The following is a 24,932-nucleotide window of genomic DNA, read 5'->3' on the forward strand; positions in this document are numbered from 1 at the left end:
CCATAATGTTTGGTTTCTCTTTTGACCCAGTAACTTGCAACAAAATGATTTATATTCTAGCTAGCCCAAAATTTCCTTTATGATAAAAACTGACCAGGGATTACTGATGGTGGAACTGGGCTACAAAGGGCGCTGTACAGGGTCTCTTGTGGGGAAACGCTTAGTGCATGCCAAATGTCTCCTAAATTTGAAGCACTCTATGAAATAATCAATTTCCATTAGTGTATCAAAAATGGACAAAATAGAAAATAAGGTTGCCTCAAACGCTCAGCAAATTTTCCCAGTCCCAACCCAAGATGGGTGGACCAGGAAAGTCCCTGTTATGACCCACACCCAGGTGAGGTTCCACAAAGTTGTTGATCCAGGCGACACCCCCCTCAATTTGTCACTGTCTGGCTGGAACATGCCCAAATTGTTATGCTTGGGTGAGGAGGGATGAACTGGCTCCCTGAATTTATTCAGCACTGCCCACCCCCCCCCCCCCCCCACCTCACTTCTGTTGGTTGCAACAAGACCTAATCTAAAAAGGATCCCTTTTGTGGATACGTTTTTCCCAGACCCAATCGTTCTGGTTTTGAAGGAGCCTATTTGATCAGACTTTCTGGGGTTAAAAGTAAGAGGAGGCTTATTAACTGCTAAAGGCAGGAAAGGATAAAACGCATGCATATAAGGTTATACACATTAAAAGTAAGAATTTAGCTTGAAGTAAGTGAATGTACAAATAATATATGTATATATAGGGTATACAGAAAAGTCCTTGACTCGTAGGGAGTAGGCCCTGCGGTCGTTGTGATTCGAGATTTCAGTAGAATTGACTCCAACTGATGAATAGTCAGATTTGAGGTTCCAGTAGAGTTGACTCCAATAGATGAATAATCAGTTTCAAGGTTCCAGTCGTGTTGAAGTCGGTAGAGAGGGAAAGAGATCGAGATACCTGCAAAATGGCAATTTGCAGGGGTGCTGTGTGTGGCTGAGTCAAACTTGCAGCACTTGCTCAGAACAGCCACCAACAGACAGACACTAGGCAGCTTTCCAGCTCACTTTTAACCCCTTTCTTGTATATTCCAAGTGGGAAGCGAATTCACAAATCTGTCTTGGGCATTGGCCACAGGATTCCATGAACAGATGATGATCATCTCCCATTATGTCGCATTGTCTCTACCAGAAGGAGCAATTAGTTTCTGGATGTCTTTAGAAGTACCTTGTATGGCAACAAGGTGGAGTCTATTACCTCTTAGGTAGTCACCCTGCATCTGGGCCAGGATTTTCCGGTGGTTGGGCAGGTTTGCTGGGCGGGCCTGGGAGCGGTCAGGAAGCTGCCCACTGCCCACGATCGGGCTCCGACCGCAATTTCACGCTGACTTGCCAACCGAAATATCGCACGAGTGCGCGATGACGTTGGGACAATTGCGCGACGTCATCGTGCATCATTTTACGCTCGTTCGTGTTAGGTGCACGCCCACCTGACGAGCACAATATTCTGCCCCCGAGTCTTTAAAACTCAGCCAGTGAATGTGTGGGTACCTTAGAAGCAGCCTCCAAGAAAGAGACTCTTCCTTTCCCTCTTTCTGCGCCACTTTTGTGTTAAACCTTCCTCAGAAACGTCTCATCAGGATAACTCATCTGTTTTTTTTGAAAGTCTGCAATGTTGTGATAAATAAGAGTATTCAAGATCAGTTTCATCAAAAAAATCCACCTGAATGAACTTCCTGACCTATTGTGACCACATTTCTATTAGATCAACAGCGTTGAGATCTCTCCAAAATTTATTCTTTGAAAAGAAACATTCCCATACTCCAACTTCTGCAGGGGACTGTGTTTGTTTTGTCCTGTTCTTGTTTGTGTGTGAGTTTATGGGGGGCGGGGATGGTTCAATTTTTTTTTAGAAAAAGGGGGAAATTGTTACACTTCTAAACTAAAACTTTTATGGTTACCAGTATTTTTTTAAAGTAGTGTTTTAAATAAATCAATTATTTCTTTGTGTTTACTGAAAGTATCCTGGTTAGAGCCTTTTTATGCTGGGAATTACAGTATCAAAGGGTAACAATTGGCCAGTTTTGTGACTGAATTAAACATTTACACTATTGTTACGACCTGTGGAGAAGTGGGGCTAGAATTAACTGCGAACTCCTCCCATCTCGGTCTGTAACACAGCTGAGCTTTTTGTTTTGTAGATTGTGTTGAGCACATTTTTTTCCAGTCGTACTGATGTCCCCTCCCTGATTGTGTTTCCTGGTATGTTGACGATTTACTCTAGAGAATTTATTTAATTATTTGATGAGATTATTTGATTAGAATTTTTTCTTTGAGCTTTAACTTTTCACCTCACTTTCTCAGTTCTGTGAGCCATCTGACTTAACTCCCTGGACTTCACTATCTTCAGGATTGACTTTTCACTGACAGTTTTCAAGATCGCCAACTTCCACAACTTCACTCCTCTTCCCCGTCCATGTTGTATATGCTCTGATGGGGTGTAAGGAAAGGGTAGCACCTCTCACAGGCAGGCTTGCCACACTCTTAAGAGTGGCTCCATCCTGTATTGGTCCTCACCTTCATCCAGCTCTTAGCGGTGGCTCCAAGTAGTTGTCAGCATGTGGCAGCAGCTATACCCTGGTTAAACACATTGACAGGCAGCCCAAGCCATGTGAGGGCAGCCGTCGGGTGTCTTACCTTCAGCAACTCAGGGGTTTGTCTACCCTGGCATGTGATGACTGATTCCTGAGGTTTGGGTGGATGAGACAAATCTACAGCCCAACAACCTTGATGGCTGGTCAGCAAGAAGACATCTTGGTCACCCACTGCATCCAGGTCTAGCTCCGGCTATCTAGACTGGGCTGGCAACTGGACTAAGATAGGTCAGGATGGCCATTTAGAAATATTTTGTAATGTTCTTTCAGATATTTTATGAATAAAGTATATTTTTCCAAAAAAAAAGGATAGGTCAGGATGAGAGAGTAAAGCTGACGATGCACAACTCTCCTTCACTATAATCCAATTCACCCACAAGTAATGTTCATAATTTTTCTATCATCTGTCATCCATTGTCGATCTGTAACAAGTCCTGTGGCAATGCAAATGACATAGCAGCAGTTGTTGATTCCCTGGTAGTGGTAGGCATTAACTGCTACAGGGAAGTCTGCAGTTGGACTAGGTGGAATGCTCTTTCAGAGAGCCAGATTTGATGGGCCAAAGGGCCTCCTTCTGCATTGTAAAGATACTGTGATACTGTGAGAAGAAAAAGACTAAAGCACAGCTGTCACCTGAAGACTTCTTTAAAAACTCCACTGCAAAGAACCCTTTGAAGTTGCTGCAAAGAATCCTACTAATTGTCCTCAAATAAAACACTTCCACGAGCCCTCCAAAAAGCAGTATACTATTTAAATAGAGAAAGGGCGCAGAACTCAGTGGTACTGAGGGATCTGGGTGTACTGATACATGAATCACAAAAGGCAAATTTGCGACCTGTCGGGTGTGCCGGTCGGGAGCGGGTGCAGGTGGGCGCGGAGCTGATCGTCACCCGTGATTGGCTGCGTGCTGCCATTTTATGTGGGCAGGCCAATTAAGGCCTGCCCAGTGTGACACATGGCCAGTAGCACTTAGCGGGCAGGGGAAGGAGGGAGAGTCGGGGGCTGCAACCTTTCACACATGCACGCAAAAGGGCGCATAAATATCCTTAGGGAGATTAAGTTCGTATTGAATGTTTTAAATAAAAAAAGATAAAAACTATTTGGACATGTCCCCTCATGTGACAGCTGGGACATGTTTATGAAGTGAAAATTTATTTACTTAATAAAACCTTCAGGAAACCTCATCACGCCGGTGGATGAGGTTTCCTGAAAAATGCAAAGGCCACTTGGGCTTTTCGCCTGCCCACCAACCTCAAGGTTGGACGGGCAGCATTGTTAATTACTTTAATTGGTCTTTTAATGGCCTTAAAAGTCCTTTGACAGTTTGGCTGGTGCACGGCTGCCAAACGAAAGATCTGAATGATGCGCAGTGACATTGGGATGCACGCTCGACATCACCCCGTGTCATTTTACGCGTCAGCGAGTGGGGCTGGCCCCCACGTGCTGACTTGAAAATTCTGGCCAAAAAGTTAAAATGCATGTACAGTAAGGCCAGAACATTGCGCTTGTTGGGCGGGTGTGTGCCCGACCAGAATGAGCATGAAATGACACATGATGATATCGGCCGAGCGCCCTGCGTCATTGCACCCTCACACGATACTTCGGTCGACGGGCACGTGCGTGAGTCAGCAGCGTGCCTGCTGACAATTAACAGGCCTATTAAGGCCATTAAAGGTCTAATTGAATTAAGTTTTTCGCTGCCTGACCAACCTTGCAGCTGTCACATAGGGGGTCATGTTGTTAACATTTTTAAAATCTTTCTTTTTTATTTTTCAAAATCTTCATCTCCCTGAGGCAGCTCTGTGTCTCGGGGAGCTTTTCCTACATGCACCTGCCTGTTGCGCGAATTGGCCTGAGGCAGCACTGAGCAGGCGGTGGCATAGTGGTATTGTTGCTGGACTAGCTTTCCAGAGACCCAAAGCAATGCTCTGTTTGAATCTTACCATGGCTGATGGTGAAACTTGAATCCAATAAAAATATGCAATTAAAAGCCTGCTGGACACTAATGCCCTTTAGGGAAGGAAATCTACTGTCCTTACCTGGTCTGGCATATGTGTCACTCCAGACCCACAGCAATATGGTTGATTCTTAAAAAATGCCCTCTGAAGGGATTGGCATTAAATGCTGGCCTAGCCAGTTATGCCCACATCCCATGAATAAAGAAAAGTATGTGTTTCATGCTGGGTGGGCCTTAATTGGTTTGGCTTCCTGACTGCCCCTGCTGAGCCCACCTGGCGAGGGCAAAATTGTGGCCCAAGAGATTAGGAATGTTGGTGTTTGTTGCAAGGAGAATGGAATGTAAAAGTAGGGAAAATTTCGAGGGTAGATACCAGGAGGATGTTTCCACTCGTCAGGGGAGACTAAAGTTAGGGGGACACTGTTTAAGAATAAGAGGTTTCCCTTTTAAGCCTGAGATGAGGAGAATTTTTTCTCTTGGAGGGTTGTTAGTTTGTGGAATTCTCTTCCCCAGAGATCAGTGGAGGCAGGGTCATTGCATTTAGTCAAGGCAAAGTTAATTAGATTTTTGATAGACAAGGGAGTCAAGGGTTATGGGGGACAGACAGGAAAGTTGAGTTGAGACCACAATCTGATCAGCCATAACAAAAACAAAAACAGAATTACCTGGAAAAACTCAGCAGGTCTGGCAGCATTGGCAGAGAAGAAAAGACTTGACGTTTCGAGTCCTCATGACCCTTCGACAGAACTTGAGTTTGAGTCCAAGAAAGAGTTGAAATATAAGCTGGTTTAAGGTGTGTGTGTGGGGGGGGGGGGGGGGGGGGGGGGGGGGGGGGGGGGGGGGGGGAGCGGAGAGAGAGAGAGAGAGAGGTGGAGTGGGGGTGTGGTTGTAGGGACAAACAAGCAGTGATAGAAGCAGATCATCAAAAGATGTCAACAACAATAATACAAAAGAACACATAGGTGTTAAAGTTAAAGTTGGTGATATTATCTAAACGAATGTGCTAATTAAGAATGGATGGTAGGGCACTCAAGGTATAGCTCTAGTGGGGGTGGGGAGAGCATAAAAGATGTAAAAAAAATAAAATAAATAAATAATTTTTTTTTCTTTTTCTCTTTTTATAATGGAAATAGGTGGGAAAAGGAAAATCTATATAATTTATTGAAAAAAAAGAAAAGGAAGGGGGAAACAGAAAGGGGGTGGGGATGGGGGAGGGAGCTCACGACCTAAAGTTGTTGAATTCAATATTCAGTCCGGATGGCTGTAAAGTGCCTAGTCGGAAGATGAGGTGTTGTTCCTCCAGTTTGCGTTGGGTTTCACTGGAACAATGCAGCAAGCCAAGGACAGACATGTGGGCAAGAGAGCAGGGTGGAGTGTTAAAATGGCAAGCGACAGGGAAGTTTGGGTCATTCTTGCGGACAGACCGCAGGTGTTCTGCAAAGCGGTCGCCCAGTTTATGTTTGGTCTCTCCAATGTAAAGGAGACCACATTGGGAGCAACGAATGCAGTAGACTAAGTTGGGGGAAATGCAAGTGAAATGCTGCTTCACTTGAAAGGAGTGTTTAGGTCCTTGGACGGTGAGATTGGAGAGACCAAACGTAAACTGGGCGACCGCTTTGCAGAACACCTGCAGTCTGTCCACAAAAATGACCCAAACCTCCCTGTCGCTTGCCATTTTAACACTCCACCCTGCTCTCTTGCCCACATGTCTGTCCTTGGTTTGCTGCATTGTTCCAGTGAAGCCCAACGCAAACTGGAGGAACAACACCTCATCTTCCGACTAGGCACTTTACAGCCATCCGGACTGAATATTGAATTCAACAACTTTAGGTCGTGAGCTCCCTCCCCCATCCCCACCCCCTTTCTGTTTCCCCCTTCCTTTTTTTTTCCAATAAATTATATAGATTTTCCTTTTCCCACCTATTTCCATTACAAAAAGAAAAAGAAAAAAAAAAAATTATTTATTTTATTTTTTTACATCTTTTATGCTCTCCCCACCCCCACTAGAGCTATACCTTGAGTGCCCTACCATCCATTCTTAATTAGCACATTCGTTTAGATAATATCACCAACTTTAACTTTAACACCTATGTGTTCCTTTGTATTATTGTTGTTGACATCTTTTGATGATCTGCTTCTTTCACTGCTTGTTTGTCCCTACAACCACACCCCCACTCCACCTCTCTCTCTCTCTCTCTCTCCGCCCCCCACACACACACCTTAAACCAGCTTATATTTCAACTCTTTCTTGGACTCGAACTCAATTTCTGTTGAAGGGTCATGAGGACTCGAAACGTCAACTCTTTTCTTCTCCGCCGATGCTGCCAGACCTGCTGAGTTTTTCCAGGTAATTCTGTTTCTGTTTTTGTTTTGGATTTCCAGCATCCGCAGTTTTTTTGTTTTTATCTGATCAGCCATGTTCTGATTGAATGGTGGAGCAGGCTCAACTAGCCAAATGGCCCATTCTTGCTCTCAAGTCCAATGTTCCTATGTCTTCCCAACCTCCAGTAAAACCCAACTCCAATCATCCATTCCCCCAATTGAGACAAGGCATTGCAGCTTGGTGAATACCCAAACTTCATGTTTTCTTAGCTTTCTCACGTTAGGATAAATTTATCGCTTATGTTTCCTCAACTTCATGATGTTCAGGTCTTAATAATGGTTTTTCAGAAAAAATTGTGGTAGATGCTGGTGCTGGGAAAAAAATAACTTGTTAGGAATTAGCTTCCTCATGCTGCTGAATAATTTTCACAACAGAACAACAAAACTCTGACAGACAATATGTTCAACATCTAATTTTACTGGAATTGTTGCATAAAATAATTCAAAGAAAAAGCTTGCATTTATCAACACTGAGCAAGCAGAAATTTCCTTTAATTAAATATTAGGAAGACTGAAGTCATTTTTTCTTCAGCCCCAACACAAACTCCAATCATTTGTCATGGATTTCATCCCTCTTCCAGGCAACCTTCTGAGACTGAACCAGACCTGACATGCACAAGCTTAGGGTTGTATTTAACCAAGAGATTATGCATGGCCACCTATTTCCACCTCTGTATTGTCTCCCAACTTCAGTTCATTTGTTGTTGTCCCATGCCTTTATTACCGCTAGGAGAGTCAGCAGCAGGCGTGGGAACATTATGCATAGTTGTTGGAAACCCTCAACAGAGTGACACGCAAGTCAGAGGAGTACGTCTGCCTGCTCTCTGATAAAGTGGTGCCCACATGTGTGTGTATGGAGACCCTGGTCCAACAGAATGCGTTGATGTGCACAGACCTGCACTCCATCGCGGGGGCCATGTGTGAGTTTCTGCAGTGGCAACACGAGAGGGAAATAGGGCATCTCGACACCCCTCTAGGTGTTCCTTCCCCTCAAGGAGTCAGGCTGGGGCCCTCAGGCACCTGAAAGGAGGTGAAGTGGCAGCTGGACACCCCTGGGTCATCCACTCGGGCATCTCAGAGGCTGTCCATTCCCTCCGAGTCCCCTTTGCCCGTGACCCTCTCAACCTCATCCTCTGTCCCTTTTTAGTTTGGGAAAAATATATTTTATTCATAAAATATCTGAAAGAACATTGCAAAACATTTCAAAATGGCCATCAGAAACAGTGCAATCAATTTCAACTTTTCCACATGGATCATGAGGTGCTTCAATACAATCAATGAACATTACAAACATTTCAACATGGTCATTACAGACAGTCAGACAGTGCAATGGTATTCAAGTTATCGACATAAATCATGTTGCACTCTGAGGTGTTTCAGTACAATTATGATACATTTAGTATTCACCGCATACATTTCTTGTGAGTCATTCAGCCTGAGGCGTCTATACCTTTCCCAGCCCCTCGGTGCACTATGGCAGAAAGGTCTTAGACAGTGACCTTTCCCCATTGCGCCTTTGCGGTGGCTGCTCCAAGCTTTAGTGCGTCTCTCAGCACATAGCCCTGGGCCTTGGAATGTGCCAGTCTCCAACACTCAGTCGGGGACAATTCTTTGCGCTGGAAGACCAACAAGTTTTGGGCAGACCAAAGAGCATCTTTCATCGAGTTGGTGATCCTCCAGTTGCAGTTGATGTTTGTCTCAGTGTGTGTCCCTGGGAACAGCCCGTAGAGCACAGAGTCCTGTGTCACAGAACTGCTCGGGATGAACCTCGAGAAACACCATTGCATCTCTCTCCAGACCTTCTTTGCAAAGGCACAATCCACAAGGAGGTGAACAACGGTCTCTTCCCCACCACAACCACCTCGAAGGCAACATGCAGAGGGGGTGAGACTCCTGGCGTGTAGGAAGGATCTGACAGGGAGTGCCTTTTTCACCACTAGCCAAGCTAAATCTTGGTGGTTGTTGTAAAGTTCTGGCGATGAGGCATTCTGCCAAATGACTTTGACAGTCTGCTTAGGGAACCATCTGATAGGATCCACCATTTCCTTTCCTTATAGGGTCTCTAGGACGTTACATACTGACCACTGTCTGATGGACTTGTGGCCAAAGGGTTTTCTCTGCATAAATATTTCCACGAGGGACAGGTGGTACGGCACGGTCCAACTACTTGGAGCGTTCTGCGGCAGCTCGGCCAGACCCATCCTTCACAACACCGGGGACAGGTAGAACCTAAGCACGTAGTGACACTTGGTGTTTGCGTACTGAGGGTCTACACACAGCTTGATGCAGCCGCACACAAAGGTGACCATCAGATGAGGGCAATGTTGGGCATGTTTTTTCTGCCTTTATCTAAAGGCTTGTACATCATGTCCCTGTGAACACAATCCATTTTCGTGCTCCAGATAAAGCTAAAGATGACTTGGGTGATCACCATCGTGCAGGAGTCAGGAATGGGCCTGACCTGTGCCATGTACAGCAACAGCAAGAGTGCCTCACACCTGATGACCAGGTTCTTACCTGCAATGGAGAGGGAGCCTCCAATACCAAAGGGCAAAAAGGCCAAAGCTTTTGCTGAAACCCCCCAACAAAAGAAATGATACCCACAAAAACAACACTTTCACACATGCAGAAGCAACCATGATCATGGTCTCTCCCTTGCCAGGTCTCATCCTCTGTCACTGCAGAGTGAGCAGCTGGCCCACAGGAGAACAGTCAAAGCAAGCCGGGGCCCCCAACGCCTCAGCTCTCCAGAGGCATCAGAGCCAACCATTGCACAGACTGTCTCCACCCTTGCTGTGGATATCAGGGCAGCACCTAGAAGTCTAAGGTGTTCAAATGTTAAGAAATTCTGATCACAGTTGGTTGCACAGATGAACACATTTTGTCAATCTGGAAATCTATTCACTGTCACTGAATAACGTATAATGGTGTTTTTCAGCTTCATTGACAGGCTTTGCACATCCTCCCATTGCATCCACCTGCCACTCCCCCTCTAGCAGTTCGCTTGCTCGCAGCCGGCCCACGAGTGATTCTGGAGGGAGAAGTGTGTGTGGCAGGGCTTGTCGGAGCCTCGTGCAAGCACTCTCCCACTCACACAGATCCTTCATGTATCACACTCACCTCAATGTGCTGAGCATTTTGAATGCTGCCTGCTGGGGTTCCTTCCAGTTGCCCATCTGAGCTGAGCTGCATCTCCGCCCACCTAATGATCACACTCCCATGCAGCACTTGATCTCATCCACCATGACTCTCATTTCACTTACAATTCAGCATGGTGGTGGTTCAATTTTTCTTTCGTACGCCCCTCCTTCCCCCTCCCCCAGTCACCCATTTCCTTCGCCCATCATGTCGAATGCCCCGGCATCACCTTCCACCTCCCCTCCCTTTCTCTTTCAGGGTTGTCCAGGTGAATGTGCACATTCCCTTCTTTCCGAAAAATCCCCCATTCACAAGCACCTCCCTGACCTCCTCCTTCCCACTCTCAGTGTTTGTGTTTGCCTCTGAGTTCCCACCAACCACACTTGCCGTCCATTCTACAGATGCCATTGAACCTTCACCCTCCGACCCTATCCCCTCACTCTGCCCTTGGTCATTCTCACCATTCCCTCATACCATGCCCATCCTCAGTTCACTCTCCAGGAGGCAGTCATGGACCCATCAGAGTCCTCCCCTGCACATTCACCTGGACATCCCCCCACCCCCCTCATGACTCCTTCTCCCCTCAAGACTCCTTCCACTCTTGGAACTCCTTTCCCCCGTCCTTCTGGCACCCCCAGACTCCCCACTTCCCGACTCCTTCCTCCACCCTTACTTCTTTCTCCACCCTTACTCCCTCCCCTCTCCACACTCCTTCCTTCCCTCCGCAGACTCCTTCCCCTTACATCTTCCACATCCCTTAACACTACCTCCCTAGTTGCTGTCTTCTCCCCCATTACCCCTCCTCCCCCTGTAGTGCCCCCCCCATCCCAACTCCCCTTTGACACCTTTGTTCCCTCCCTCCCAGCCTCTCTCCACCAACACAATCGTTCCCCCCTCCCAACCTCACACCCGAGATCACCCAAAGTCAACTACCAATGCCTTAACTTACACAAATTCCCATTCACCCACCATCACTGTGCTCACTGACGTCCAGTAGCTCCTGATTAAGCGACATCTCAGTTTTAAAACTCACATCCCTATATTTAAATCCCTCCCTTAAAGGTACTACTGGAGGCCAATTGTTACCCTTTGATACTGTAATTCCCAGCATAAAAAGGCTCTAACCAGGATACTTTCAGTAAACACAAAGAAATAATTGATTTATTTAAAACACTAATTTAAAAAAACACTGGTAACCATAAAAGTTTTAGTTTAGAAGTATAACAATTTCCCCCTTTTTCTAAAAAAAAAATTTGAACCACCCCCGCCCACCATAAACTCACACACAAACAAAAACAGGACAAAACAAACACAGTCCCCTGCAGAGGTTGGAGTATGGGAATGTTTCTTTTCAAAGGATAAATTTTGGAGAGATCTCGACGCTGTTGATCTAATAGAAATGTGGTCACAATGGGTCAGGAAGTTCATTCAGGTGGATTTTTTTGATGAAACTGATCTTGAATACTCTTATTTATCACAACATTGCAGACTTTCAAAAAAACAGATGAGTTATCCTGATGAGACGTTTCTGAGGAAGGTTTAACACAAAAGTGGCGCAGGGAGAGGGAAAGGAAGAGTCTCTTTCTTGGAGGCTGCTTCTAAGGTACCCACACATTCACTGGCTGAGTTTTAAAGACTCGGGGGCAGAATATTGTGCTCGTCAGGTGGGCGTGCACCTAACATGAACGAGCGTAAAATGATGCACGATGACGTTGCGCAGTTGTCCCAACGTCATCGCACACTCGTGCGACATTTCGGTTGGCAAGTCAGCGTGAAATTGCGGTCGAGCCCGATCGCGGGCAGTGCGCAGCTTCCTGACCGCTCCCGGGATCGCCCAGCAAACCTGCCCAACCACCGGAAAATCCTGGCCCAGATGCAGGGTGACTACCTAAGAGGTAATAGACTCCACCTTGTTGCCATACAAGGTACTTCTAAAGACATCCAGAAACTAATTGCTCCTTCTGGTAGAGACAATGCGACATAATGGGAGATGATCATCATCTGTTCATGGAATCCTGTGGCCAATGCCCAAGACAGATTTGTGAATTCGCTTCCCACTTGGAATATACAAGAAAGTTGTTAAAAGTGAGCTGGAAAGCTGCCTAGTGTCTGTCTGTTGGTGGCTGTTCTGAGCAAGTGCTGCAAGTTTGACTCAGCCACACACAGCACCCCTGCAAATTGCCATTTTGCAGGTATCTCGATCTCTTTCCCTCTCTACCGAATTCAACACGACTGGAACCTTGAAACCGATTATTCATCTATTGGAGTCAACTCTACTGGAACCTCAAATCTGACTATTCATCAGTTGGAGTCAATTCTACTGAAATCTCGAATCACAACGGCTGCAGGGCCTACTCCCTACGAGTCAAGGACTTTTCTGTATACCCTATATATACATATATTATTTGTACATTCACTTACTTCAAGCTAAATTCTTACTTTAAACTGTATAACCTTATATGCATGCGTTTTATCCTTTCCTGCCTTTAGTAGTTAATAAGCCTCCTCTTACTTTTAACTCCAGAAAGTCTGATCAGATAGGTTCCTTCAAAACCAGAACGATTGGGTCTGGGAAAAACGTATCCACAAAAGGGATCCTTTTTAGATTAGGTCTTGTTGCAACCAACAGAAGTGAGGGGGGAGGGGGGGGGGCAGTGCTGAATAAATTCAGGGAGCCAGTTCATCCCTCCTCACCCAAGCATAACAATTTGGGCATGTTCCAGCCAGACAGTGACAAATTGAGGGGGGTGTCGCCTGGATCAACAACTTTGTGGAACCTCACCTGGGTGTGGGTCATAACAGGGACTTTCCTGGTCCATCCATCTTGGGTTGGGACTGGGAAAATTTGCTGAGCGTTTGAGGCAACCTTATTTTCTATTTTGTCCATTTGTGATACACTAATGGAAATTGATTATTTCATAGAGTGCTTCAAATTTAGGAGACATTTGGCATGCACTAAGCGTTTCCCCACAAGAGACCCTGTACAGCGTCCTTTGTAGCCCAGTTCCACCATCAGTAATCCCTGGTCAGTTTTTATCATAAAGGAAATTTTGGGCTAGCTAGAATATAAATCATTTTGTTGCAAGTTACTGGGTCAAAAGAGAAACCAAACATTATGGAAAATTAGAAACAATTGCAAAACATGGTATTTTTGAAGCGTGTTTTTGCAGCGTGAATGTACTTATTCCTCTGTCTTTATAGCATAATTTATATAGCTTTATTTATAGCTGTGATTCATTTGTCCTTACTAAAAGCAAAGTGATGCTGGAATTTAAAAAAAAATACTGCATGCAGTATTAATGCAATCTAATGGGGATAGGGCAGAAAGGTAGAAAAGAAAAATTGCAATGCATTAAAACGTGAAAAGAACGGCAAACTGCCACGTGCAGTGCCTGACTTGGATGTGTCTGAAGTCTTGGAGCTTGACTTCCCTACATCATCCTACAAATGGTCTTGGAGGTTTAGCCTAGCAGGGGAGTGTAGCTACGTCATATACCCTAGACCGGCAGAGCGGTCCTCTTCTAGGGGGTCATCCTCTACGACCGAGCGCTGAGCTTCGGGAGGGACGCACTTGGAGCTGTGAGGGAAGGGGGACACCCGCCTAGCCAGCCAGATCAGCCGAATCAACCCTAGCGATCAATGGGGTGACAGATGTCGCAGCCAGATCGCCCTCACACCCATAGAAGAATGCGATACTGCTCGGTATATAAAAGAACAGGATTAAGTACTCTTCTTGGTGATGGTGGCACGCTGAGTTAACTGATTCCCATCAGCCCTGGAGATATGCAAAGCACTGCGCTACTATTGGTGGAATCAATGCCCTTCTGCTGTGCAGAGTTTGCACTGTGCAACATTTGTATCCAAGTTCTTTGTTAATAGGGTTCATCATTGGAGTTGGTGAGTGCTGTAATTGTGATGGTACAGCTTAAATGTCCTTGGTTTCTTTTATAAAATGAATATTTTCCTTTAGTTGTTAAACGAAATACATTGTCTGAAATTGCTTTGAGATTTTACAGTTGCAGAGTTGTGTTATGTTAAAGTTTAATATCCTCCCGAGTTTTTTTTTGTTTCAGTGTTAAAACAACTTTTACGGGTTTGCAAGAATTTCTGAAGTGTCGTTCAGTGTACTTAACTGCAGGCTCACCCTGCAATTAAAGGCCCCCAGTGGGGTGGGGTGTACAAAATTATAACTAATATGTTGGGACTGTGATAGTGTCCCTGTTCTGGCATTCTCTGTATTTTGTGATGTGGTCACCCCATAGCTTAAGGGTGTGTATGGAGAGAGGGAATGAACTTCCAAAAGATGTTTGATAAGAGTGTCATGTAACAGGCTTGTCAGTAAAGTCAAAGTCCATGGGATCAAAAGGACAATTGCATCATGGATACAGAGTGGCTGAGTGACAGCCAACAGAAAGTAAAGGTGAATTGTTGCTTTTTGGGCTGGAGGAAGGAATACAGTGGGGTTCGCAGGGGTCGGTACAAGGACAATTGCTTGATCTGTATTAATAACCTAGACTTGGATGTACAGGGCACAAGTCAAAATTTCCAGATGACACCAAACTCGGAAGTATAGTGAACTGTGAGGAGGTTATAGACTTTAAGAAGACACAGACAAGCTGGTGGTATGGGTGGACACATGACAGCTGGAATTTAATGCAGAGGAGTGTGAATAAGGAGAGGCAATGTAAAATAAAGAGCACAATTCTAAAGGGGATGCAGTAACAAAGTGACTTGGGGGCACAGGTGCATGAATCATTGTAGGTGGCAGGGCAGATTGAGAAAGTAACTTTTAGGCATTCGGGTTCCTGGCCTTCATAAATAAAGGCATAGATACAAAAGCAAGGAAGTTATGGTGAGCCTTTTATAAAACACTTCTTCAGCCTCAACTGGAGTATGGTGTCCAATTCTGGGCACCAGCCTTAAGGATGGAAAGACTTTGGAGAGGGTGCAGAAAAGATATATGAGAATGGTTCCAAGGGGTGAGTGTTTTCAGTTATGTAGATCAGCTGGAGAAGCTTTTTGGAGAAGAGAAGGTTGAGAAGAGCTTTAATAGAGGTATTCAAAATCATGAGGATGGACCAGAGTAGATAGAGAGAAACTGTTCCCATTGGTCAAGAGCCAGAGGACATTGATTTAAGGCGAATGACAAAAGAACCAAAGACGACCTGTGGAAAAAATCTCTTTACGCAGCAAATAGTTAGAATCTGGAATGCATTGCCTGAGAATGTGATAGGGATAGATTCAATTGTGACTTTCAAAAGAGAATTGGATGATTATGTGAGATAAAATTTGCAGGGCTATGGGAAAAGGGCTGGGTGTTGGTCCAGTTGAGTTGCTCTTGCAGTGAACTGGCACGGTCATGGCAAGCCAAATGGCCTCCTTCTGTACAGAAACCATTCAGTGCTGATGTGGAAGTTTTAGACCCTTACCAGGTGACCAGCCTTTCCATTAGAGCTGCTGTTTTTCCCTCATTACTCATTGGTTTGGAACAAGCCCAGCTTTCTGCCCATTGTTCTCAACAACAACAAGGTCACCTGTCCCCTCAAATCAGAGAGTAAATGTGGAGTACACCAAATGTAAATACATTTTTGACATTTTTTAAAATTTGTAAATAAACATACAACCAGTAAAAAATAAAAGATTGTTTGAGTGAATAGAAAGAAAGAAAGCATATATAAAGGCAATGTCATTAATTGCAATTGAAGAGTTAATTAGTATTCAGTTTACATTTGTACCAGGAAAAGGTGTGTTCTTTCCACACATTGTGAACTAATAACCGCTGCAGGAAGTTGTGTACTTCAATGCCCCAACAGCTAAGTAATCTACTGACAACCTATATTCAGACTTGCACACAAAGCTTGTATTTCAGAGCTGCTGTTAGATTCAGATTTATGCCCCACTATACCCAGCTTATTATGTTGAGGAGGCTGGGGTGGTGAGGTGGATCGCAGAACTGATTCATGTTGCTTATTTTTTTCCTCCTTTCTAGAAAAGTATATCAACATGTCCAAACCCAAGCTACATTATTTTAATGGAAGAGGGAAAATGGAGTCTATTCGCTGGCTTTTGGCAGCTGCCGGCGTTGAGGTTGTGTATGAGAAGAACCTATATTTTTATGCATTGTATCAAACTTTTAATATGTCAGTGTTTATAAAATTGCTAGTTCATGATAATCAAAACCCAAGAAGTTCTGAGTGAGTATGGGACTGGTCAGGTTAATAAAGTGTCATCATTAAAGGGAGATGAGTGGTATACACAGTATGGTGGATGTGCTTCTTTGTTCTGCTTATCATAAAGGTTCTGTTGTGTATTCTTTTAATATGTATTTTTAGAAAACATAATATATTTTAAAGTTTATTAGCTGCTTTCAGACAATGTTTCCTTTCTTCAGCAGCCTGAGGCTAGAGTGAATGTACAATAATGGATAGAGGAGGGAGAGGATAAACCCTCAACCAGGGTGCCATTCTAATACACCTCTTCCAGATCCACTCTAATGCCTTGATAACCTTTATAAAGTGTGGTGCCCAGAACAAAACAACAGTTTTCCAACTGAGACCTAACAAGCGTTTCATATTGGTTCAGCATAACTTCCATGCTTTGTACTTTATGCCTCATAAAGCCAAAGATCTCATATACATGTCTAACAGTCTTCCTGATTTGTGCTGCTCCTTCAAAGATTTGTGTACGTATCTGGAGGTCTCTGTTCTGGCACCACCATTACAATTGTACCATATAATTTATATTGCCTCTCCTCATTTTTCCTACTAATGTATCACTTCACACTTGTTGCATTAAATTTCTCCAATCATCTTAGCTGTTTGTCCCCCTGAAGTCTGTAACTATCCTCCCCCGTTTGACCATATTTCTGAGTTCTGTGCCAGCTGTAAACTTTGAAGTTATGCATGTATGGCCAAGCCCAGGTCATCAATATATATCAAAAATAGCAGTGGTACTAATATCTATCCTGGGACACCACTGTTTACTTCCCTCCAGTCTGAAAAGTTACCACCCATCAGTCATATGTGCTCTGGCCGAAGGCAGGTCCTTGGCTTATTGTCTGCTGGTGCTTCATCCTGAGCCATTTTCTTGGCAGTTTTATCAGTTGCAGTTTGCCATTGCCTTCCACTAACAGGGGCAGGGCAAGGAGGCAGGTCCAAACACTACCTCAGCCAAAACGGAAATCAAACCTGTGCTGCTGCCATTATTCTGAACCACGCACCAGCCATCTAACCAAGCAAGGTAGCAGACCCCCATTCATCATTACTCTCCTCTACTTTCTTTCCCTTAGCCAATTTTGTATCCACAATACCACTCCCTTTCAATTTTGCTAACAGGTCTATCATGTGGTACTTTGCAAAAGACGTTTTGAATGTCCACATACACAACATCAACTGCACTACCCCATCAACCAATCAAGTCAGTCAAACATGATGTTTTTAACAAATCAGTGTTGACTTTGAAGTTAATAGTCCATTCTTTTCCAAATTCTCATTAATTTTGACCAGGGTCATTTCCTCAAGTTTCTCCATCATTGACATTAGGCCTATTATTGCAGGTTTATCTTAAAAATTGTCTTTCATTTCTGACCCAAAGCATTAACCTGTTGTTTTTTTTTGTTTGAGTAATGATGGCATGCTTCCAGTATTTTTTGTTTTTAATTTCACGTCAAGATTATTTGGCCAAATGACTCGGACATTTGAATGCTGTATGTATGCATGTGGGCGAACTGAGAAAGCAGGCAGAAGCCAATGGCCTAAAAAGATACATCATGCTGCATTTGGTTTTGCAGGCATAAAACAGGCACCTAAGAGTCTAGTTTGGCCTGTGTGCCTTCATTCTGTGCTGGAGGTACTCACCTCCATATTAGTTTAGTCTCCTTTGCAAACCAGAGTGTTGCATCTGAAGCAGGCGTTAGGCCCTTTGCATATGCTATTCAAGGTTGTTGTTTAACTCTGTCTTGAATAAATTCAGATTTTTGATAGACAAGGGAGTTGAGGATTATTGGTTGGGGGGGGTGGGCGTTTGTTGGCGGGGGGGGGCAGACAAAAATGTGAAATTGAGACCAACTAGTTCATCCATGATATTGAAGGATGGAGCAGGTTTGAAGGGCCAAATGGCCTACTCCTGCTCCTAAGTCCTATGCTCGAGTCTCCTTTGGGAAGTTCCATTGTGGGTGACCACAGGACCTGCCATGCACACAGCAATCCATTTCTTAGGTGCTCAAAGGCCAAACTGGTGGTGCTTAAAGGTACTGCTGGAGGTTACCACCTGAAAGCTAACAATAATTGTCCCCACCCCTTGCTTGACTATCCTGAGGACCTCAGCTAATGTCTCAGCTGGCGAATCCTGCCCCTGCTTCTCACAGGACTGGGCAAGCTGTGCGATCTCTGGGGCTTCTACCACCCATGGCTCACCAGTGGCTGGTGGACCCCTTTGCAATGGTCCTGCTGCCAGCCTCATTAGGCACAGCATGATTTGGGCATGATTCAGCTTCTAAGACAGTGTAATAGCCTAACTATCAGGCAACCTACTGAAATAAAGGCCTAACCCTCGAAATGTAATCTGAAAGACTTTGCTTCTGACCTACCATAAGTACCGTCTTTCCATGTGAATGGAGCTGCTATTGACATTCTACTGGGGTGAAAGAAATAATTAAGATTACCAGCCTGTTATGAAAAGCTTCTTTCTAAAGATCTGTCCTGTTGAACTGTGATTCTTTCACTGTAACCCTAAGGTATTTAATTCAGTTTTTTCGACTGTGTTCTATGTCACAGTGATCATGGCTTTGTGGGGCTGATTTTAATTTTAGATGGGGAAGAGAATGTTGGGCGGGCAGTCTAGTATTGTCTAAACGCTAATTGTGATATGGGGGTAGTTCTAACTTTGGCAATGGGTTATATAGGTGATATCTGATTGGATTGACTGCCTGTTATACATCTGTCCTGATCTTCCATTCCATTGAAGTCAACAGTAAAGGGGAATCGTGATGCATATTGGATGGCTCCCACAATGAAATGGTTAATAATTGAAGAATCTCATAATTAGGCTGTAAGTTACACAGTTTCAGGATTTCAGAATCACAGCAAATGTTAGATAACCTTTTGGCAGTGCAAGCTGTCAGCCTTAGGTGCTTGGATATAAAATTCATAGTGTTCACTATACATCCACACAGCTTGGGAAAGAAAACATGAACAACATTGCAAACAAAACTGATAACCAGCATGTTTTTGACGTTTTACCAAGTATCGTGTGCTGATTATTTTTTTCAGTTTGAGGAAGAATACCTTGAGACCAGGGAACAGTATGAAAAACTACTGAAAGGTATGAAGCCTCTATTAAAAGTTAATGGGGTAGCAATTGGCATACTTTGTGCGTCTTTGGGCATCAAAGCTGACCAGTTTAGTCATGGATGCATTGCGCCTAATATGTGCAGACCTTGATTCAGTTGTTAAGTTTGTGAAGCCCTTTATATTTAGACATGCCAGGTGGCCTGGGAAGTTCAGTCTCTACAAACATGAGCCAATTTCCAGTAATCCTGGGACCTCTGCCTTTAAGCCCAGATGAAAATCACCTCAAATTCAGGAAAGTTTCTTTTGCACGTTTCACAGTTGGTACTTGCAGTATTTTATTTTGCATGCAATTTTTGTTTCAATGTGAGTAACATTTTTAATTAAAATTTATTTTCAGTACCTTTGAATGTCTATAACATTTTATGGAAACAAAAAATTAAAATTAGCCCTGAAAATGTATTTGGTTTTGTTCTTCTCAACAGATGGAGCTCTCTTATATGAACAGGTACCTATGGTTGAAATTGATGGAATGAAATTGGTCCAGACCAATGCTATTATGAACTACATAGCGGCAAAATACAATCTTTATGGAAAAGATATCCAGGAAAGAGCACTGTACGTCAAACTAGTACAATTCTTCCTTTTTCATTTGAAAAGTTCATGTTAAAAGTGAAAACAGAACTATACCATGAATCTTGCTCAAGAGCACTCAGGGATTTGAGCATCTAGTCTAGGCCAATAACCTGTGCAGTACTCAGAGTGCTGCATTTTCGAGGTGTTATCCTTAGGATTAATGTGAAAATGAAAGCAATGGTTCAGGTGGATATTAAATTTGAAGGAGTTGAATGGATAAGTTGGAAATAGTCCGTCAATCTTTGAGGTGACTGTGAAATATAATAGAGCAATGTTAATCTTTATAGAGAGCATGGTATTTATATAACAGTTCATCACAAAAGACAAAAACGAATGAAGGAGGCCATTTGATTCATTTAGCCCAGCCTTGTATAGAAACCTGCGATCCAACCCCTTCACAATTAATCATCTCATTAATGACCCTCGAGTTTGTGCCTCCAACATCTACCCAGAGGACTATTAATCAATGCTATTAGTGCATTTTGACACCAGTCCTGAGCTAGCCTATTACCTACCAGTTTATAACTCTGCCCCTTGTCCTGCAGTTGTGCTTGAACTTGAAAATCGTGGTCCAAGTTCTGGGCCAGAATTTTATGCTTCCCCACCAGCGGGTTTTTAGGTGATGGGAGGAGCATGCAATTAAGGAGACTGGATTTCCTCTGGGTTCCCGCCCATCCTGATCACACAGTAATTTTTATGCTAGGGTGGGCAAGGCCTTGGATGGGAAGCCCGCCCTTGCCCCATTTGAGGCCCTCAAGTGGCCACTTCAGGGCCCTCTCCTGCCCAGCCTCAATTTTTAGGCTGGCAGGAGGATTAAAGTTGTATGGGGGAAAGCAGAAAATCAAAAGATTTGCATCTCAGGCAGGAAGTGGGGGGGTGGGGGGTGTGCCTCCATCAGAAACCCTCTTCTGAAGTCGGGCAGCACCCCCCACCCCCGCCTCTCCCCTGAGACCCCAATCATCCCCTTCACAACCTCTCCCAGGCCTTCCCTACCCTCCCTGCCCTGGGACCCTTGAACTTGCATAGGCCTCCAGTGCTCCTACTTAGGCTCTGATATCCTCTTGCATTTCTTCTTCTGTCCACTGCAACGCTGTCTCTCCAGGGACTAGAGAGCTGCTGGCCAATTTGATTGGATGACAGCCCTCTAAGGCGGGGCTTCCTCCCAAGTGAGGAGCGAAAGTCCTGCCTGCAGCCACTTAACAATCATTTGAGTGTGAAATACCTGCAGGGCGCCAGGAGTCGGTGGAGATGTGTTCTTCACTGAGTCTTCGGATGGCGGAAAGTGAGACCCTGCCATCCGAAAAATTCAGACCATTATCTTTCTAAAATTCTCACACATTTTCTTCTTTCCAAGGCTGCGGAGCTCGAGCTTTTACAGTCTTTCTTCTGTTATTTGGCATCAGATTCCTGATTCTCAGGGCAGCTTCCAGGACTTGTAGCTTTCTCATGGCTTAGTGATCAAACTTGGACATAGTGCAACACTGCCCAGAGCAAAGTGCAGCTTCAGCATCAGACTTGTGTTCTACTGATTTGTTTGTACACCTTAAAATTTTTTACCAGGGTTGAATAGCAGGGCTTCACGTACAGAGGTCAGTGAGCCACTTTAGTATTAAAATTAGAGAGTGCCAATTCATCAAGTCTATCCTAATATTTTATGTGTAATGACAAAATAAAATAATAAACCATTGTTGTAGTACAAAAACCTGCACCTGGTTCCTGTATAACGTCCCTCTAATTTTCAATGTTCTTCCATCTTTAAGTTTGTTTTTGCAGCAATTTGAGATGACATCCAGCATTGAAAGCGTTGCCAATTGCTTCCTTAGCAACATTTCACAATAAGTAAATTTACATTTGTCTATGAGAACAGCATGAAAAGAACTGGTCATAAGAATGCTGTGGCTTTAATCTTCATTCTGATTTGCTTTGGCAAGTTTATTTTGTCACAAAGAAGAAAAATGTTCTTCTATCTCTGCAGAAGTAATCCCAATACCACCAAAAGCAGATTAACTGATCATTCATTTCACTGCCATTTCATAACATAACAACAACAACAGTGACTACGTTTAAAAGTAATCCACAGTATATAAAGTGCTTTGGGACACTTGGAAGACATGGAAGAGGAAATTCTTAAGTAACACAAGACAGACAATATCAGTTGAGCCGCCTGTTGCATTTCCCACCCAATACTCCATTCCATCTCAGGGTGGAACTGAATATCAGATGGAGTGTATGGGATGGGGGGTGGGGAGCGGGGCACCCAGTACAATACTGCCCACTTTGTGATAGCTCCAGAGGCATATTTCTATCCCATGATCTCTTCAATTCCAGACTACAAGTCACGTGTTATTCATGGCGTCTTTTGGTAGTTACCAAGTCTTGGAGGTCTTCCCTGTTGGATAATGGAAATTGGCTGATAATCAAGTCTTCTCAGTGCCATTTCCCTCTTGATGCTTCTCATGATCAGTTGAGCTTGTAAAAGTTAATTTTGCATAATACAAAAATACTCAATTTTAGCAAGTGGCTGTGTTCCTAATTAAAATAGCAGAACTCCCCTTCATTCTATCCAATTGTCTACAGAATCTTCCCTCCCTTCTAGTTACCTGTCTCTTTCTTGCGGTACTTCACTGCCTGTCTTTTTAATGTTTATGCCTCTCTTCTTATTCCATGCTTCACAGACAAAGGCAGGTCAGAAGACATCCACCAGGCCCTGACACTATTTTAAAAATTGTATTGTGAGATTGGCGCTGGTGCCAATCTCACCTGGGAAACTTGTCGCCAAAGCGCAGCAGGTCCAGAAAAAAGGTTGGGAAGATAAATGTAAAAAAGTTTATCTTTTGATTTCCTTGTGAGCCACAACCTGGAGTGCCCCTCGGACCCACAAGGGAACTGAAGCCCCCCCACCCCTTCAACCCCCATTGATTGTTGGGGGGTGCAGAGAAGATTCACCAGGATGTTGCCTGGGATGAAATATTTAAGTTATGAAGAGAGGTTGGATATACTTGGGTTGTTTTCGTTGGAGCAGAGAAGACTGAGGGGCAACCTGATTGAGGTGTACAAGATTATGAGGGGCTTGGACAGGGTGGATAGGGAGCAGCTATTCCCCTTAGTTGAAGGGTCAGCTGCGAGGAGACACAAGTTCAAGGTGAGGGGCAGGAGGTTTGGGGGGTGGTGAGGAAAAACTTTTTTACCCAGAGGGTGGTGACGTCTGGAATGCGCTGCCTGGGAGGGTGGTGGAGGCGGGTTGCCTCACATCCTTTAAAAAGTACCTGGTACTTGGTACGTCATAACACTCAAGGCTATGGGCCAAATGCTGGTAAATGGGATTAGGTAGGTAGGTAGGTCAGGTATTTCTCACGTGTCAGTGCAGACTCATTAGGCCAAAGGGCCTCTTCTGCACTGTGAGATTCTGTGATTGATTGCATTCAGAAGCCCATGACTTAACGTTTCCAGTAACCATTTCCATGGGACCCCAGTGGTGTAAACCTGCCACTCTCTCTCAGTCCTATCCACCATCACCACGTTATTGACACCAGGTATGGCCAGGTGGGAATTGGGCATAAATTATTGGATCATAGAATAGTACAGTACAAAAAAAAGCTATTTGTCCCATTGAGTTAATGGCAGCTTTTTCACAGAGCAATCCAGTTAGTCCTACATCCCACCTCTTTCCCATATCTGTGCAAACTTTTCTACTTCAATTATTTATCCAACTCCCTTTTGAAGGCTACCATTGAATCTGTTTCCACTACCCTAGCAGGCAGTGCATTCCAAATCATAACCATTCATTGCATGAAATTGTTTTCCCACATGTGACCTCTACTCTTTTGTCAATCACATGTTTCCTCAGCATTTGGAAAGGGTTTCTTTTTTTAAATCCAGCTTAACAGTCACAATTTTAAACACCTCAATCAAGTCATCCTTGTCTTTTCTGTTCTAAGGAAAACAACCTCAGCTTGTCCAGTCCATCCATGTAACTGTGATCCCTCATCCTGCGAACCATCCAAGCAAATAAAAACAAAATGCTGGAAAAACTGAGCAGGTCTGGCAGCACCTGTAGAGAGAGAAACAGAGTTAACATTTCAGGTCATGACCTTTCTGATGAAAGGTCAAAAATTGAAGCGTGAACTCTGTTTCTTTTCTTTTATTCTTTAACAGGATGTGTGTGTCACTGGTTAGGCCAGCATTTTTATTGCCCATCCCCATTTGCCCTTGAGAAGGTGATGGTGAACTGCCATCTTGAACCTCTGCAGTCCATGTGGTGTAGGTACACCCACAGTGCTGTTAGAGAGGGAGTTCCAGGATTTTGAGCCAGCGACAGTGAAGGAACGGCAATATATTTTGAAGTCAGGATGGTGGGTGGCTTGGAGAGGAACTTGCAGGTGGTGGTCTTCCCATGCATCTGCTGCCTTTGTTCATCCAGGTGGTAGTGGTTGTGTGTTTGGAAGGTGTTGTCAAAGGAACCTCGGTGAATTGCTGCAATGCATCTTGTAGCTGGTACACACTGCTGCTACTGTGCATCGGTGGTGAAGGAAGTAGATGTTGGAAATGGTGGATGGGGTGCCAATCAAGCAGGCTGCTTTGTCCTGGGTGGTGTTGAGTTTCTTGAGTGTTGTTGGAGCTGCACTCATCCAGGCAAGTGAGGAGTAATCCATCACATCCTGACTTGTGCCTTGTAGAAAGTGGACAAGCTTTGGGGAGTCAGGTGGTGAGTTATTCACCACAGAATTCCTAGCCCCTGACCTTTCTTGTAGCCACATTATTTATATGGCTAGTCCAGTTCAATTTCTGGTCAATGGCAACCTCCAGGATATTGATAGTGGGGGATGCAGTGATGGTAATGCCATTGAATGTCAAGGGGTGATGGTTGGATTCTCTTTTGTTGGAGATGGTCATTGCCTGACACTT

The 24,932-nt window shown here is 44.2% G+C and overlaps 1 protein-coding gene across 2 annotated transcripts in view; it reads left to right on the forward strand.

Annotated features, from left to right (window-relative positions):
- The first annotated feature begins 13,895 nt into the window (after positions 1-13,895).
- gsta.1 (glutathione S-transferase, alpha tandem duplicate 1) overlaps positions 13,896-24,932 on the forward strand; it is a 48,652-nt gene continuing 37,615 nt past the window's right edge. The window contains exons 1-4 of one of the 2 annotated variants that reach the window (XM_041188057.1): positions 13,896-14,001; positions 16,094-16,191; positions 19,374-19,425; positions 19,877-20,009. In XM_041188057.1, coding sequence (XP_041043991.1) covers positions 16,108-16,191; positions 19,374-19,425; positions 19,877-20,009 — 269 coding nt within the window. In that variant the 5' untranslated portion in view covers positions 13,896-14,001; positions 16,094-16,107. The remainder of the gene's footprint in view (positions 14,002-16,093; positions 16,192-19,373; positions 19,426-19,876; positions 20,010-24,932) is intronic. The other variant, XR_005943042.1, reaches the window with a different exon arrangement.

The sequence above is a fragment of the Carcharodon carcharias genome, chromosome 5, assembly GCF_017639515.1.
Source record: "Carcharodon carcharias isolate sCarCar2 chromosome 5, sCarCar2.pri, whole genome shotgun sequence".
NCBI lineage: Eukaryota > Metazoa > Chordata > Chondrichthyes > Lamniformes > Lamnidae > Carcharodon > Carcharodon carcharias.